We start from the raw sequence: 15,310 nt of genomic DNA on the forward strand, positions 1-15,310 counted from the left end.
TTCCCAAAGTCAGACCTGGCTAGTACTGGATGGGGGACTACCAGGAAATCCCAGGGCTGTAGGCTAGAGTGGTGGGACATATAGCTGTCATGAAAACAACTTGGCTGTGCCCATGTAGTCACCATCAAGCTTGACCTACAGGAAACCTCTTAATCTGGTTTTGCAAGGAAAATCTGGGGAGATTTGACTGGGTTTCCACTCTCCTCGCCTGAAACTACTCTCTGAATATGTAGGTTTCCCTCCTTGTATATACTTTCACCCTGCATTTACTCCCTTCCCTACAGACAAAAATAAAGTTCATCCCAAAAGGCCTCAGTCTTTGAACCTGCCATTTTCCATATGCATCTTGCTGGCAGTTGTGGAAGAGGAAGGCTGGTCTAGAAAGGGGGCTGGCTATTCTGACTCCGCACCGCCTGTCCTAGGTTTGAGCTGACCATGCCCCGGATCTCACACGGGTTTTCCTAGCAACTAATAGAACTCCTCTGCCAGGCTTCACCCCAGACATGGCAATAATATAAAATAAATCTCCACACACTTAATTCTGTGTAACAGGAATTTGTCTGCAGCATAAACCCAAGGACATAATACAGGTAGATCAGTTTGTTTACTGCAGACAAGAATGAAGGTATACACACATATATGGAACATATATGTGGTCTGTGCCCTGAGGTTGAAATTCTAGTTTTTTTCCTCCCACCTTTTCAAGTCAATAGAGAATCGGCTGTTCTCTTGATGGCCTTGAGACTGGGAGGCACCTGTTAGTGCTGACATAGCAGTCCTGTCTGGCCTGGGAATTGTGGGTCCCTGTCTTGCCTGCTTCATTCCACACACCCATCTTATCTGGACTGAGCCTCAGTGTCTTGTCCTTACCCAAACCTCTCTATGTCTGGACCATAATCCACAAACTCTCTGATGTCTGTTGAAACAAACAGCTGTGTTTCATTGGTATGGTGATGGACCAAGCCCCTAAATATTGGGTGAACTCCCTGCGTGATTTCGGGAAGGGGTTAAAGCAGATTTTTAAATGATGCTTGAGATCAGGAATTTCAATCTGATGCCATCTGGATGCATGTCACTGCATGTCCTAGGATACACACCATTGCTATTTAACATGATGGTTGCGGTGATGGGACTTGTGGAGTGGCACATCTAGGGACAGCTTTGTGGGGGGATGGATCCCATGATCCCCATCTCATTGGGAACAGCCTTGCAGCAGCACCTTCTGGAAACATTCTGCCAAACCTGATCAATATCACGATCAACAGCCCCGAATCGCACTAAGAAGCCTAACAGAACAACAAGGCTGGGCTCTCCTCGTCCTGTTTCTGGCGCAAGACAACCAGCAAACATTCCTAATAGGTGGATTCCACTGAAATAATTTTTCTGCATTGGTGAAGGAATCATTTTTCTTCACTCTTGGTGAAGGAAAAGGAGTTTTTAAAAGGAATTTTCGCAACTAAAGAAGCCTCCGACTGCCTCTGCCCCTTTCTCTCAGCCGTTTCCCTCTTTTAATGCGTGGCCGGGGGCTCATCCAGCAGCGCGTCTTCAATCGCGCTCTACTGATGCCCGTTGTTTAGCGAGGATAACAGGGGCGCGGTTTGCCGCGCCGGAGAGACAGGAGCTATGCACGCCTCGGCCATGCGTGGCCGCGCCCGCCGTGCTTGGGCTGCTGGACCGTCGCGGGCAGCAACGACGGGGCAGCGGCCGGGCGGGGCAGCGGCGGAGGGCCATCGGGGGGCGCCAGGCCGTCTGCGGACCCGCGCGCCTTCCTTCTCTTGCCCCACCCCGCCTACTCGCAGTCCCCCGGGAGCCGCGCCTCGCAGGCGCTTCTGCGCTCGCTTATTGCAAGCTACGCCTGATTTCCGCAGAGATGAACGGCGAACCCAGCAGCAAGGAGCCGGACGATGGAGACGGGCCTCACGGTAAAGGCGCTCGCCGCTTCCCGGCGGAGGCGAAGGGAGACACGCACCGCCGCTGGAGAGCTGGCCCCTCGGAAAGCGTCGCCCGAGGCGGCGGCGGCGGCGGCGCTGGGATGGCGGGCAGGGAGGCATCCGCGGACAGCCGTGGCCCTTTTCGCCGGGAGCCGCTAGGCGTCTTGCCCTGGCCCCGCGGTAACGGCGCCGACGCGGGGAGTTCGCTGCTGCTTTCCCCGGGCGGAGTCTCTTGAGAGAACAAAACGCGGGGGGGGGGGCGACCTACGGGGAGAGCCCACTCTAGCCTGCGCGAGCGAATTAAAGGGGTTCTTGCCTTCCTGGGGCTTTGGGCAGCCTGCCCTTGACCCGATCGAGATTAGCTTGAGCCCCCCTCAGCGCCGTAGCGGCGTTGCCGCCCGTCGGGCTGGAGGGCTTGCAGGCCGTGGGTTCGTCCTCAGCCCTCGCGACTCTGCCGGAGCCCAGAGTGAGAAGGGAAGGGAAGGTCTCTTCTTCCCGCGCTCCGTCCACAGGCTGCGCAGCCCAGAGATGGACTGGATTGCTTAGCTGAGATTCTTTGTTGCTTCTTTTTCATCGCGACTGGCTCTCGGTCGGTTGCGAGGTGGATCTGATCTGCAGCAAGAGATACCTGGCAGGGCTTGTGAGTGTCACTAGTGGGTCGGGAGACTGCTGTCCTGGATCCAGTGGCTTCTGCTTCTCCCATCATCCTACTAGTCGTGGTTAGATATATTTTTTTAAACTATGGCATAGCCTGCTTTGGGAGACTGTACCACAGTTTCATTCAAGGGAATGTATTGCACTGAATTTGCTAGTCTTCCAGTTGTCTGTTGCTGTTATTGACTAAGGTGACTACACCCTTCTGGAGTATGAATCAAGAAGATGGGATGGGGGAATGAAGGTAGCCACTTCCTGGCTGAGATGCCTTTATTAGCAAATATAGGTTTTGAAGTGTGAGAATGGGGAAGAGGAGGAGGGACAGATTATAGATATATCTCTTACTAGGTTGAATAAGGTTGTTTTTTTTCCAGCTGAATGAAAGCAACAGGCAACCCCTTTTCTATACTGAATCAGGACAGCCATGCCTAGATAAGTTGAATCAAGAATCCTTATTACTCTTGCACCAGAACAGTTTGACTTGGATTACCCTAGAGATCATGTCAACAAGTCAATGCCTTATTTCATGATTAGAGGTCTCTGTGCTAAATTCAGCTCTTGGGGGATACATGGCCTTGCTTTCAGGATGTCAACCTAAAAAAAAAGTGAAAATTGTCATGGCATCCGAACAAATTTAGTAGATTAGTCTATGGGATGGTCTATCTCTGTTTAACTCTTGAATTGATAACCAAGACTCATATTGGTTCTGGCCAGAAAGTAATAAGGTCCTGCTCTCAGAATAAGAGGTGAGTTCTTGCTGTTTCTCAAAAGAGTGTGAATTGGGAAATTGTGGTGTGAATATAACCTAAGGAGAGATTTTTCTGAGAGCTGCTTGCTCCTTATTTTAGTGCAAAAGAGACAGAAGGTAAGCCAGGATTAATAGGCAGATCTATGGATTACTTGCATAGCTCTTGAATCTCAGTGGCTGAACAGTATAGGCAGCAAAAGGATGTTTTTTCTCCTCTTCAGTTAGACTGCCTAAATCAAGAGTAGATTTGTGTGCAAAAGGATTGGAGCGAGGGTGTTAGTTCCAATACTGAAAGGAAATGCTGAGCAGGGTGGGCCCTCCTTGGTTCTCTGTCTTCTTTATGTGCCACTATTTTACATGTTACACCTGGCTTTGGTAGGTAGACCCTGGGTTTTTATGCATATTTATAATTTGCATTCATAAGGGATCTACAAAATAAATGCTTTTATTTTGCAACTATTTTAACTATTTATTATGCAATTATTTTAAGGTATTATGCAACCATTTAACCCAATAATAATAAAATAAAACCTAAAAACCTAAAACCAGAACAAAGTTAGCAAGTCAGATAATGGCCCCAAATGATAACAATACAGAGGCAGATACAAAAGCCAGCTTGATGAAAATGTGAGCTGATGCAATAAATTAAGATTTAAAAATGAACAAAAATGAGCCAAGAAATAAAACAGGAGCTAAACTGACCAACTTGCAAATAGGTACTAAGTGAAAAAAACAAGCTAGAGATTCAGATCAGCCTGCTTTGTTTCAGTGAGTTTCTCCCCACTCCCCCTTGACTTGTGCCACCTCCCTTTTTCCTCTCACAGGATGTGCTGCCTCCCCCCACCCCCCATATGCCCTCTGTGGCTCTGAGAGATGCTGTCGTCACTCCTTGCTTGCTTACTTTCTTTTTCTCAAGGCACAAAATTGTCTTGAAGCAGTTGAAACTGGCCTCACCAGCAAAACTGATGACCATTTTGAAGTGGGGCTTCAGTGGATCTCCGAGCAGGGCTCTTTTTCTGATTGCTCAGTAAGAGTGTCTGTTGCAATACTGGAGAATATAGGTAGCTCAGGGTTGAGTTATCGGGTTCTTGATATTTTTCTGAGCTTGGTTTTCTTTTTGCAGATGTTTCATTGCCAGGCTAGATAACATCATCAGTGCTCTGACATGGGGAAGTAAGTTTGATGGCTGTTTATATAGTATATATATAGTAGCTTCTACCAGTCTTGGGTGGGTTTTTGGAAGGATGTGTTGATTGTGATATTTAACATGCAGTGTAAGAATTTCAAAAACCACTGTGTAGAACAAGCAAGCTGGAGTTGAGAATGATATCAGTGCTTTGCATCTTCTTCCTTCTTTTTCTTAAAGTGTCCTTTCTTGCTTCTTTGCCATAGTACCTTTTCCCTGGAAGGCTTTAACTCTACACACTCACACTCTCTTGGACTTCTCTCCCAGGCCAATGAACATGCACACAACCCTTGTTCATGCTTTCTGTATTCTCCTTTTTAAAGTTTCTGTTTCACCTTACATCATTTTTGCATCTCTGCTCCTTGGGACAAAAGCCTTTGCCTTGGGCAGTCTTGAACTCTAACCTCACCCCTTTTCCCCCTTTGTCTGCAGCAACAGTTTATCTCTGCCTTTCCCTTACCTCCTACTGTTTACGCTACCCCATCTCCGAGGATCCTACTTCTGCTTATTTCTACAGCCAAAGCAACCTTCTGAACATGTTACAGAACTTTTGCAACAAATTTTACTGCCACCACAGCCATGAACCATTGCACTACTTCTTGTTTTATCACACCTCAAATAATGGATTCCCACGGCATTCAACTTACTGTTATGTTTCTCTTGACACACTGAATCCTCACTTCCATACAGCAAAGTGGCAGATGCATAACTCGATCGACAGCAATTTTTCTTTCTTTTAACAAACTTTCATCCCTTACAACAGATCTCATGCTACCCACCGCCTTCTTACTAACATTTGTTGTTAAAAAAATTTCTATCCATTTTCCCAGCTTTAGTAAACATTTTGACAAGATACACATATTTATCTGTTTGCTCTAGGTTTTTTTTACCCTTTATGTGTAACCTGCAATTGTTCACTCCATTTTATCTATCAAACACAACTTTGATATGGTACATTAATTTACAGATCCATACTCCTTGTTTAGCCATACAGTCTATCTAGTGTTGGCTGCAAATAATGTGAGTTCTCAGCCAGCAATATGGGGTTATCTGCATACAAAATTACATGCATATTCAAATCCCCCAGCCAAGACTGCTGTCATCACAAGCATTCTATATACATTTATCCATAAACACAATAACCAAGAGAACATTATACATCCTTATTTTAGGGTGCACTCAGTGCATTCACTCAGTGCATTCTTATCATCATCACATGGCTGCTTTTACGGCATTCAGCAGCCAACATGCAACTACCACACTCATGCAAAACATTCCATAATCCAAGCCTATTCATTTTATCGTATGCGTTTTCTAAATCAACAAATCTATTCCCATAGAAATCTCTAAAATAGTCCTAGCGTTCCTTCAATTTAATCACTTTCATGTTTAATTTGATTCATTCTGCTCAATGCTTCTTTTATTCTTGTCTAAGACGGTAATAAGGTATTTAATTTATTTTCTTTCCTCTGATATATTTGCCTTTAATGATTACGGAGAAGAAATCCCTACTGTTTTCAATCCTGTATTACAGTCTATAATTCTAATGTATTCAAATTTCTGGCTATTTAGGAAGTTGAAAACTTCTGACCAGCGATGAAGAAATCATGTCAGGATGTAAGGAATAGCTGCATTTATTTCTTCTGAATATTAAAAGAATGAAATCTAATATCAATACATTTGTGTAACATATCTTCGCAATCAGATGTGAGATTTAGAATTTTTTTTAACCATAGTCCCTTTTCTTTCCATTTTAAAAAATCCTTTTCAGATCTCTTTCTTTGATCAGCATTAAAGAAATAGCTAGTTATTTTCTAAGAATTGAAAAAGAGCTGAATTTCAGGATAGTCCTTCAAAGACTAAGTCTGACATTTCTTACCTCTTCCAGAAGATAGCTGTGTTGATTTGTTGCAGCAAAGGCAACAGAGGCGAGGCACCAAAACATTTTACGGGGTGTACTATCCCATGAAAGGTTTTGTGTGTGCATGTACACAGGCAGACATACAACTGGAGCTGGAATAAAGGGTGGAATCAGGGGGAAATGCAATCCGGAAAGGTTGCGAAGACTACCAGATCTAGGCTGCAAAAGTCTAGTTGACCACTAGGCAGAAGCAGGGAGCTATGGAAAAATCTAACCCTTTAGCGTACAGTAGTGTCATTGGTGTCCAATGGATTTCTGCTGTCCCTATCTCAGTCTTAAATACAGTCCTAGAATGCTACTGTGCTAAGGACTAGCTAGAGTATTGTTATGTTGATTTTGTATCTATTTTTAATAATTTATGCACTTGTACGCACAAAGCCAAAACCAAAGAAATTCTGTTCTGGTTTAGTGCCGTGTTTCTCAACCTCAGCAACTTTTAAGGTGTGTGGACTTCAGCTCCCAGAATTCCCCAGACAGCAATGGTGTCTGGGGAATCCTGGGAATTGAAGTCCACGCATCTTAAAGTTGCTGAGGTTGAGAAACACTGGTATAGTGAATTGTGTGAACCTATTCAATAGTGGTGTCTTTATAATATATAGTTAACAAAATTGTGATTTAGTCCAATGTATTAATCTAGCTGAAATTCCAGGATTACAGACTCTAACCTTTGTAGGCAGAGTCTGTTTCATTCTGATTACCCCGCTTGGCCTCACTCCCTTTCTTCTATCTGGTTTTCAGGGTCATTGCAAGAGAATTCAGGCAGGATGGACGGGTAGAATCAGGAAGTAAAGTTTGCAGCAAGATGGTTGTGGGATAAGCAGTGGGTTTTTCTCCCTCAGGAACTTCTTTCTTGGGAAAAAAAAAGTTGCAATAAAAAGCGTCTCCACTTGTTTGGGTTACGCCAAGAGGCAGTGGTTCCCAGGATAGAGATGGCGGTTATATCAATGATCAACAACCACTCAGTGTGAAATTAATGGAAAGAAAAGGCAAGAACTGCTCTAGAGAGCAGATAATTTGCGGAGAAGTCAATTGACTGTTTTACTTTGCTTCATCCTACCAGGCAGCAAGATTCTTATATCTAGCCATGCCGTGTGCCTGAGGCCTCTAGCTGAGCTCAAGCCGAACAGCCAAGATGGCCATGCCAAGCCCTGCATCCAGGAATTTCTGCCAAGCTTTTGCCAGACAGAGTCACTATATGGTGATGGGGTGTTTGGAAAGGTATTCTTTATAGCTGAGTGGTGGGATATCTGCCTGTGCCCTTCTTTTCAAAAAGGATTTCACATGTTCCAATAATCTGGGAGAACAGCTGCATCACTGGAATTCTGTCTGCCTTCTATTCTTTCCTCTTTTTACAAGAGCCTTGACTAATTTTGGAAGATCAAATGGGACTGGTCCTTGGGTATAAGGGAGCCCAACATAGTTGCTATTAACTCTTCTCCCATGGTAGAAGAGCTTTGAGTGAGCAGATTTAATCTATTTATACACAGACCTTTGACTACTGTTTCTGCTTGAAAATTCTGAAATGCAGAATTCTTGACCTTTTTGGTTCTGTTTCCTTCATCTGCAGTGAGAATGCAGGGCTCCTCCTTACCCTGCCCAACTATAACCAGGAATATCTGGAGTAGCTGATATCACTAACAAAAGCCTCTGTTAAGCAATTGGTAGATCTTCTGATCTTGGTTAAACATCTGTCTCCTTGGGTTTCCACTCCCTCCTTCTGTCCAAGGGATCCACAGCTAGTGGTACTGATGAAAAATGTCAGTGCGTGGCCTTTCATTCTTGCATTCCACTGTCAGATACAAGTAGTTTCGTCTTTTACCCTGCATGCAGACTCTATGTGTTTGTTTAAACAGAGCCAAGCAATTGACACAGTTCCCCTTTGGGGAGAAGACTGAAGCAAAGGAGGAATTGAAAAACTTCATCACCTGTTAATCGCCTAGTAGCAGGCCTGTCCATTCCTATTTCTTCCTTTTTACCTACGACTGTACATAAACTAAAAAAAAAAATCAGAAGGAAGGAAAGAATCCTGCTCCTCCCTTTTGTTACCTTTTACATTCCTATGATTATTGCTTGAACATTCTTCCTCCAGGCTTGTTCCAGGCCTTATTGCTTTCTAACAAGTGAATATTACTGCATGGAGCTGGCCTGTAATCTGCAAACAGATGTAGCTTCCCTCTTTTATCCCTCCATCTTCCTCATCCCTCATCTTTTAACCTTTCCCAGCACTGCTCATACCACTTACACAATCTTGTGTAAGATTTTCATTCTTTCTCTTGGTAGAAGACAAGATGATCACTCTTCTGGAAGGGTTTGGCAAGGGTTGCATGTAAGAGTAAATCAGCAATGGAATTCCTGATGAATAGTGTTTTTTAAAATAATATTCCTGTTAAATAATTAAATCAGGCCCTATCTTTATGAAGTCAATCCGCAACAAAATTGTCAAATTTAATGGTATGCCGCAGTGCGGGACAACACAAAATTAGGTCAGAAGGAACTAGTAAAAACCAGTTTAGAGCTGCGGCTAGACCAGTTCTGCATATAAGTTATGAACTGTGCAAGTTCTCTTGGATAATTCACTGTCATTTGTTTCTTTATTTGATTTACATTCCACGTTTCCTTCAGGAGCGCCAGGTTGCATTTATAGCATTCTCTTATCCTATATATCCCACCACAGCAACCTTGTGAGGCTGTCATCCCACTTGTAATGCTGAAATTATGTAACCCCTGTACAACACTGGAGGTGGCCTTGAGTTTGAGAGCTGAATCTCATAGGTATTTGCGAAACAGAGTCTCTTCCAGCCGCTATAGAAGTTATTCTCCACAAGCCTGTTCAAAAGATTTCCAACCAGCAGGGAGCTCTAAGGGGTGTCCCAGTGCCCCAGATCGAACACTGTAAGTTCCAAGTTACTTCTAGTTATGACAGAGTTTTATTTTGTTACTTGGTGTAGATATAGGTCTACAACCAGATTTACACTGAGACAAGAATAACTTTACATACCAATAACTATTGGATTCGCTGGAATCTCTCGGCAGCCTCCCTTTTATCCACCCCAACATTTTCCTTAAAGGGGCAATGCATTTTCAGCCACATAACATGTGCATAATGCCCATACTACATAAACAGCCCAGTCCAGCTCTTCCAGTCCACAGTTGTCTTGCAAAAAAGCCTCACTTCTGGTGACTTGCACATTATTGGACCTCCAAATCCAGTCAGTTCCTTGTTTCACTATCTCTGCCAGTCCCAAACTACTCTCTCAGCTGCCATGCACTGAGCTGCTTCTCCCTCTATTCCATCTTCTGGTCTCTCTCCAGCTGAAACATTAGTAGGTGATTCCCCTCACTGGTAGAACTTGCTGGTGGATACGTCCCTTGAACCCAAGTTGCAAACAAACCCACCAGGGGAGAAAGCCTTGTGGGTCTCCCTTTACCTCTTGCCATTCCTCCTGGGGTGCTTTTTGTCTTATGCCCCTTTTGTCTTCTGGGGCTGCCTGGTTCATGAGTAATGTTTCTCTTTATAAAGCTCTAACACTTTGCTTCTTTTCTTGCTTACCCTCAAATAATCTCTCTGTGTTGCTTTAAGCCTCCCTTTTGAGTCTTCATGTTGCTTTGCTAAACTTCCTTTTCTTTTTTCCTAGCCATTCCTTCTAGGCTTCCTGTCTCTGGATCAAGCCTGTCTGCATGAACAGAGTTCCAGGTTTGTTCCTGGATCTGTAAGTTCCTTGCCCATGGGTCTACATCTTCTCTACCCCACAACTCCACACCTTTTATACCTTTTCCAAATTTTAGTTTTCTTTCTTCCTCTCACCCATCCAGGGCAATCTCTGTTCCCACCTTGGAAGGACTCCCTTTCTTCTCTTGCAGGTTCTATTTTGTCTGCTAAAAAGCCTCCTGGGATCTAATTAGTTTATTTTCCCCATTTGGATGGATGGATGGATGGATGGATTGATTGATTGATTGATTTCAATTCAGTTTAGGACCACCCAACTCCAGCTTCACTCTGGGCAGCTCACAATAAAACAAGACAATTTAAAAAATAGAGTAAGGTGAATCCAGCCAACAATACCCACACATATAAATGTACTGAACATTCCCAACCGCTTGAGAACAGCCAGGTCTTTAAGGCTTTCTGGAATACCATCAGTGTGGGACACCGTCTTTATATCCTCTTTCCTACATCCTGCTAATTAGCAATACTGGGCACCCAGATTTCTAGCACCCATGCTTCTCGTGGCAAACCCCTACCAATTTATCACCACTTAACTCATTTCCCCAACTTTCCTCCAATCCTGGGTTAGAGGTAGGTCAGGCTGAGGGAAAGTGATGGGCCCAAAGTAATCTAGTCTGTAAAATGAGACTGAAAGTGATGTGTTTCACTGAACAAATGGAAGTACCTTGTATTAAAAAGTACTATAGAAATGGAAAATAATAAGGAAGTATACAGAGCACATTTAATAAACCATGGTTAGGTTTATCGTTACTGGGGTGAAACACACCAGTACACTGTAGCTTAACATGATGGGTGAATCCAGCCTCTGTACATGATTATCTTTTCTTTGTTGCACTCCCAAAATTTTGGGGTACTTTGTCTCTGGGATAAGAAATGTGAAACAAAATTTATCAAGTTCAAAGCAGTTTCACAAGTAGCGAAATCTACAGCAAGAGGAAGACTTCCCCTTCCTTGCACCTGAGCCTCATTTGTCCCACTGCAACGCAGTGCAGGACTTCCCAGGCATTTCAGCATACTTACTGTCTTGTTGATGTGGAAAACATTCTAAATAATTGATATCCAGTAAGTATCGTTTTAAAAAGCAATAATAGTTGCATGAATCTGTGGGTATTGCAGATTTCGCTATTAAACCCAACACATCAGCTGATCCTAGATATATGATTAGTAGATGAACACCCAACTGCTCTTTCTTAAAACTGATTATGGACGAGAAGACAGATCTTTCCATTTACGATACTACTTGGGTTCTTTGAGTGTGTACTCCAGCAGTAAGTACCTGCTAAAAAGGAAAGTGCAAGGATTTCAGATATCCCCTTCCTTCAAGACAGGTAAATACTATCAAGTCATCAAGAGGGAAAACTGTCTTATTCTAGACCTTAAATGTTTATTTGATGTGCAGAAATAAGTTAGGTAAAGCTCTTTACAGTATAACAATAACCATCTGTATTCAAGAGCTTGCAGAAATCTGGTCGAGAAGCATCATTAGCAGTCCTGAGGCAGGAGAGCCACCTAATGCTGCAACAGCAGGAAAGAGCTAAGCTAAAGTTGTGAAATTCAGAGAATTACCAGATGGCAACAAAGAGATACAGAAAATGAGGGTTTTCACTGCCACCTAGTGGTTGTTTGGATTCTTTCAGCACAGAACCAGCAGCCCTAGTTAAACCAATGGTGACTGTGAAGGTCCAACCTTCAACCTTTTTTGTGGGTTTTTACTCCTTTGGGTATAATTTTTATACATGTTTTTAAAAACATTTGAAGGAAAGCTCTGAAATAACTATTTCTGTGGCAATAGCTATGAGCGTAGAAACAGATGCTGGCAATTCCTGGGTTGCTAGATGGTCCTTGTATTCCTGGAGCTGAACAAAACTCCCCGGATGATTCTCTAACAGCCATTATTTGTCTAACACAATAACTTCTGTTTTGGGTAGCTGAAGGCTGAGTTGCAGCTTGATCTGCCCTGTCTCCTTTTTCCTGCATTTCATTGGCACATAGTTGTCAGGAACCACATTAGAGCTTTGAAGGGCCCTGCAAACTAGATTTGGAAGCACTTCTGTTTAGGAATGGGGCAAGTTGATTTGTGGGGACAATCTACAAATTATGGATCCCTCCCTATCCACTACTGTGCTGCGGTTTGCCAACTCGCAAAACTGGAGGCCCATTTTGTGACTCTAGAAAATTCTACAAATTTTCACTGGCATTCACAGAATGTCATGTTTTAAAAATGACTGTGTTGTTGTTTATTCGTTTAGTCACTTCCGACCTTCATGACTTCATGGACCAGCCCACGCCAGAGCTTCCTGTCAGTCATCAACACCCCCAGCAACCCCAGGGACGAGTCCATCACCTCTAGAATATCATCCATCCACCTTGCCCTTGGTCGGCCCCTCTTCCTTTTGCCCGCCACTCTCCCCAGCATCAGCATCTTCTCCAGGGTGTCCTGTCTTCTCATTATGTGGCCAAAGTATTTCAGTTTTGCCTTTAATATCATTCCCTCAAGTGAGCAGTCTGGCTTTATTTCCTGGAGGATGGACTGGTTTGATCTTCTTGCAGTCCAAGGCACTCTCAGAATTTTCCTCCAACACCACAGTTCCAAAGCATTGATCTTCCTTCTCTCAGCCTTCCTTATGGTCCAGCTCTCGCAGCCATATGTTACTACGGGGAACGCCATTGCTTTAACTATGCGGACCTTTGTTGTCAGTGTGATGTCTCTGCTCTTAACTATTTTATCGAGATTTGTCATTGCTCTTCTCCCAAGGATTAAGCGTCTTCTGATTTCCTGACTGCAGTCAGCATCTGCAGTAATCTTCGCACCTAGGAATACAAAGTCTTTCACTGCTTCTACATTTTCTCCCTCTATTTGCCAGTTATCAATCAAGCTGGTTGCCATAATCTTGGTTTTTTTGAGGTTTAGCTGCAAGCCAGCTTTTGCATTTTCTTATTTCACCTTCATCATAAGGCTCCTCAGTTCCTCTTTGCTTTCAGCCATCAAAGTGGTATCATCTGCATATCTGAGATTGTTAATGTTTCTTCCAGCGATTTTAACTGCAGCCTTGATTCTTCAAGCCCAGCATGCCGCATGATGTGTTCTGTGTACAAGTTGAATAGGTAGGGTGAGAGTATACAGCCCTGCCGTACTCCTTTCCCAATCTTAAACCAGTCCGTTGTTCTGTGGTCTGTTCTTACCGTTGCCACTTGGTTGTTATACAGATTCCTCAGGAGGCAGACAAGATGACTTGGTATCCTCAGCTGGGATGCCGTTGTCTCCTGCTGCCTTGTTATTAGCATAATAATAATAATAATCCTTCTTAAGGCCCATTCAACCTCAATCTTCAGGATGTCTGGTCTAGCTCACTGACCACACCATCAAAGCTATCCCCGATATTGTTATCCTTCCTATACAGGTCTTCTGTATATTCTTGCCACCTTTTCTTGATCTCTTCTTCTTCTGTTAGGTCCTTGCCATCTTTGTTTTTGATCATATCCATTTTTGCCTGGAATTTACCTCCAATGTTTCTAATTTTCTGGAACAGGTCTCTTGTCCTTCCTATTCTATTGCCTTCTTCCACTTCCATGCATTGTTTGTTTAAAAATAATTCCTTATCTCTTCTGGCTAATAGGGACGCGGTGGCGCTGCGGGTTAAACCGCTAAGCTGCCGATCGGAAGGTCGGCGGTTCGAAACTGCGTGGCGGGGTGAGCTCCCGTTGCTCGTCCCAGCTCCTGCTCACCTAGCAGTTCGAAAACATGCAAATGTGAGTAGATCAATAGGTACCGCTTCGGCGGGAAGGTAACGGCGTTTCGAGTCGTCATGCTGGCCACATGACCCGGAAGTGTCTATGACAACGCCGGCTCCATGGCTTAGAAACGGAGATGAGCACCGCCCCCTAGAGTCGGATTCGACTGGACTTTACGTCAAGGGAAACCTTTACCTTTACCTTCTGGCTAACCTCTGGAATTTTGCATTTAATTGGGCATATCTCCCCCTATCACTGTTGCCTTTTGCTTTTCTTCTTTCTTGGGCTACTTCTAGTGTCTCAGCAGACAGCCATTTTGCCTTCTTGGTTTTCTCTTTCTTTGGGATGTATATTGTTGCCGCCTCCTGAACAATGTTGCGAACTTCTGTCCAGAGTTCTTCCGGGACCCTATCTACTAAGTCCAGTCCCTTAAATCTATTCTTCACCTGCACTGCATATTCCTTAGGAATATTAGTGAGCTCATATCTAGCTGATTTGTGGGTCTTCCCTAATCTCTTTAGTCTGATCCTAAATTGTGTAATAAGAAGTTCGTGATCTGAACTACGGTCAGCTCCAGGTCTTGTTTTTACCGACTGTATAGATGTCCGCCATCTTTGGCTGCAAAGGATGTAGTCAATCTGATTTCGGTGTTGTCCATCTGGTGAAGTCCATGTATAAAGCCGTCTCTTAGGTTGTTGGAAGAGAGTGTTTGTTATGCAGAATGAGTTGTCTTGGCAAAATTCTATCAGCCTATGTCCTGCTTCGTTTTGTTCTCCCAGGCCATGCTTACCTGTAATTCTAGGTGTTAATTGACTGCCCACCTTAGCATTCCAGTCTCCCGTGATGAAAATAACATCTCTTTTAGGCATGTTGTCCAGTAGGTGCTGCAGATCCTCATAGAACTGCAGCTTCTTCAGCATCTGTGGTTGGGGCATATATTTGGATCACTGTGATGTTAGATGGCTTGCCCCGAATTTGAATTGAGATCATTGTTGTTTTTTGGATTGTATCCAAGCACTGCTTTAGCCACTTTACTATTAATTATGAAGGCTACTCCATTTCTTCTGTGGTCCTCTTGTCCACAGTAGTAGATCTGGTGGCCGTTTGATGTGAAGTGGCCCATTCCAGTCCATTTCAGTTCACTGATGCCCAAAACATCTATCTCTAATCTTGACATCTCACCTGTCCTAACAACCAGGAAACACACTGAGACAAGGAACTGGTCTCTAATATTTATTGCTAGTACTTAACAGGAATCCTAACAAACTGAAGAAGCGTGGGGAAAACCCAGACATATAACCCCCAAGGGTTAAGGCGGTCCCGATCTGTGTCTCTTTGAATGGCTGAACAATTCATCAGTGCTACGCATGCGCTTGACAGTCTGGATGGGAGCCCCCTGCTCGCCATCCTT

The 15,310-nt window shown here is 43.9% G+C and overlaps 1 protein-coding gene across 2 annotated transcripts in view; it reads left to right on the top strand.

Moving 5' to 3' along the window:
• Positions 1–1,729: 1,729 nt before the first annotated feature.
• The window catches only part of SLC44A2 (solute carrier family 44 member 2 (CTL2 blood group)), a 73,181-nt gene continuing 59,600 nt past the window's right edge, over positions 1,730–15,310 (top strand). The window contains exon 1 of one of the 2 annotated variants that reach the window (XM_063294498.1): positions 1,730–1,922. In XM_063294498.1, the coding sequence (XP_063150568.1) occupies positions 1,871–1,922 (52 nt within the window). In that variant the 5' untranslated portion in view covers positions 1,730–1,870. The remainder of the gene's footprint in view (positions 1,923–15,310) is intronic. The other variant, XM_063294500.1, reaches the window with a different exon arrangement.

Source organism: Candoia aspera, chromosome 2, assembly GCF_035149785.1.
Source record: "Candoia aspera isolate rCanAsp1 chromosome 2, rCanAsp1.hap2, whole genome shotgun sequence".
NCBI classification, from domain to species: domain Eukaryota; kingdom Metazoa; phylum Chordata; class Lepidosauria; order Squamata; family Boidae; genus Candoia; species Candoia aspera.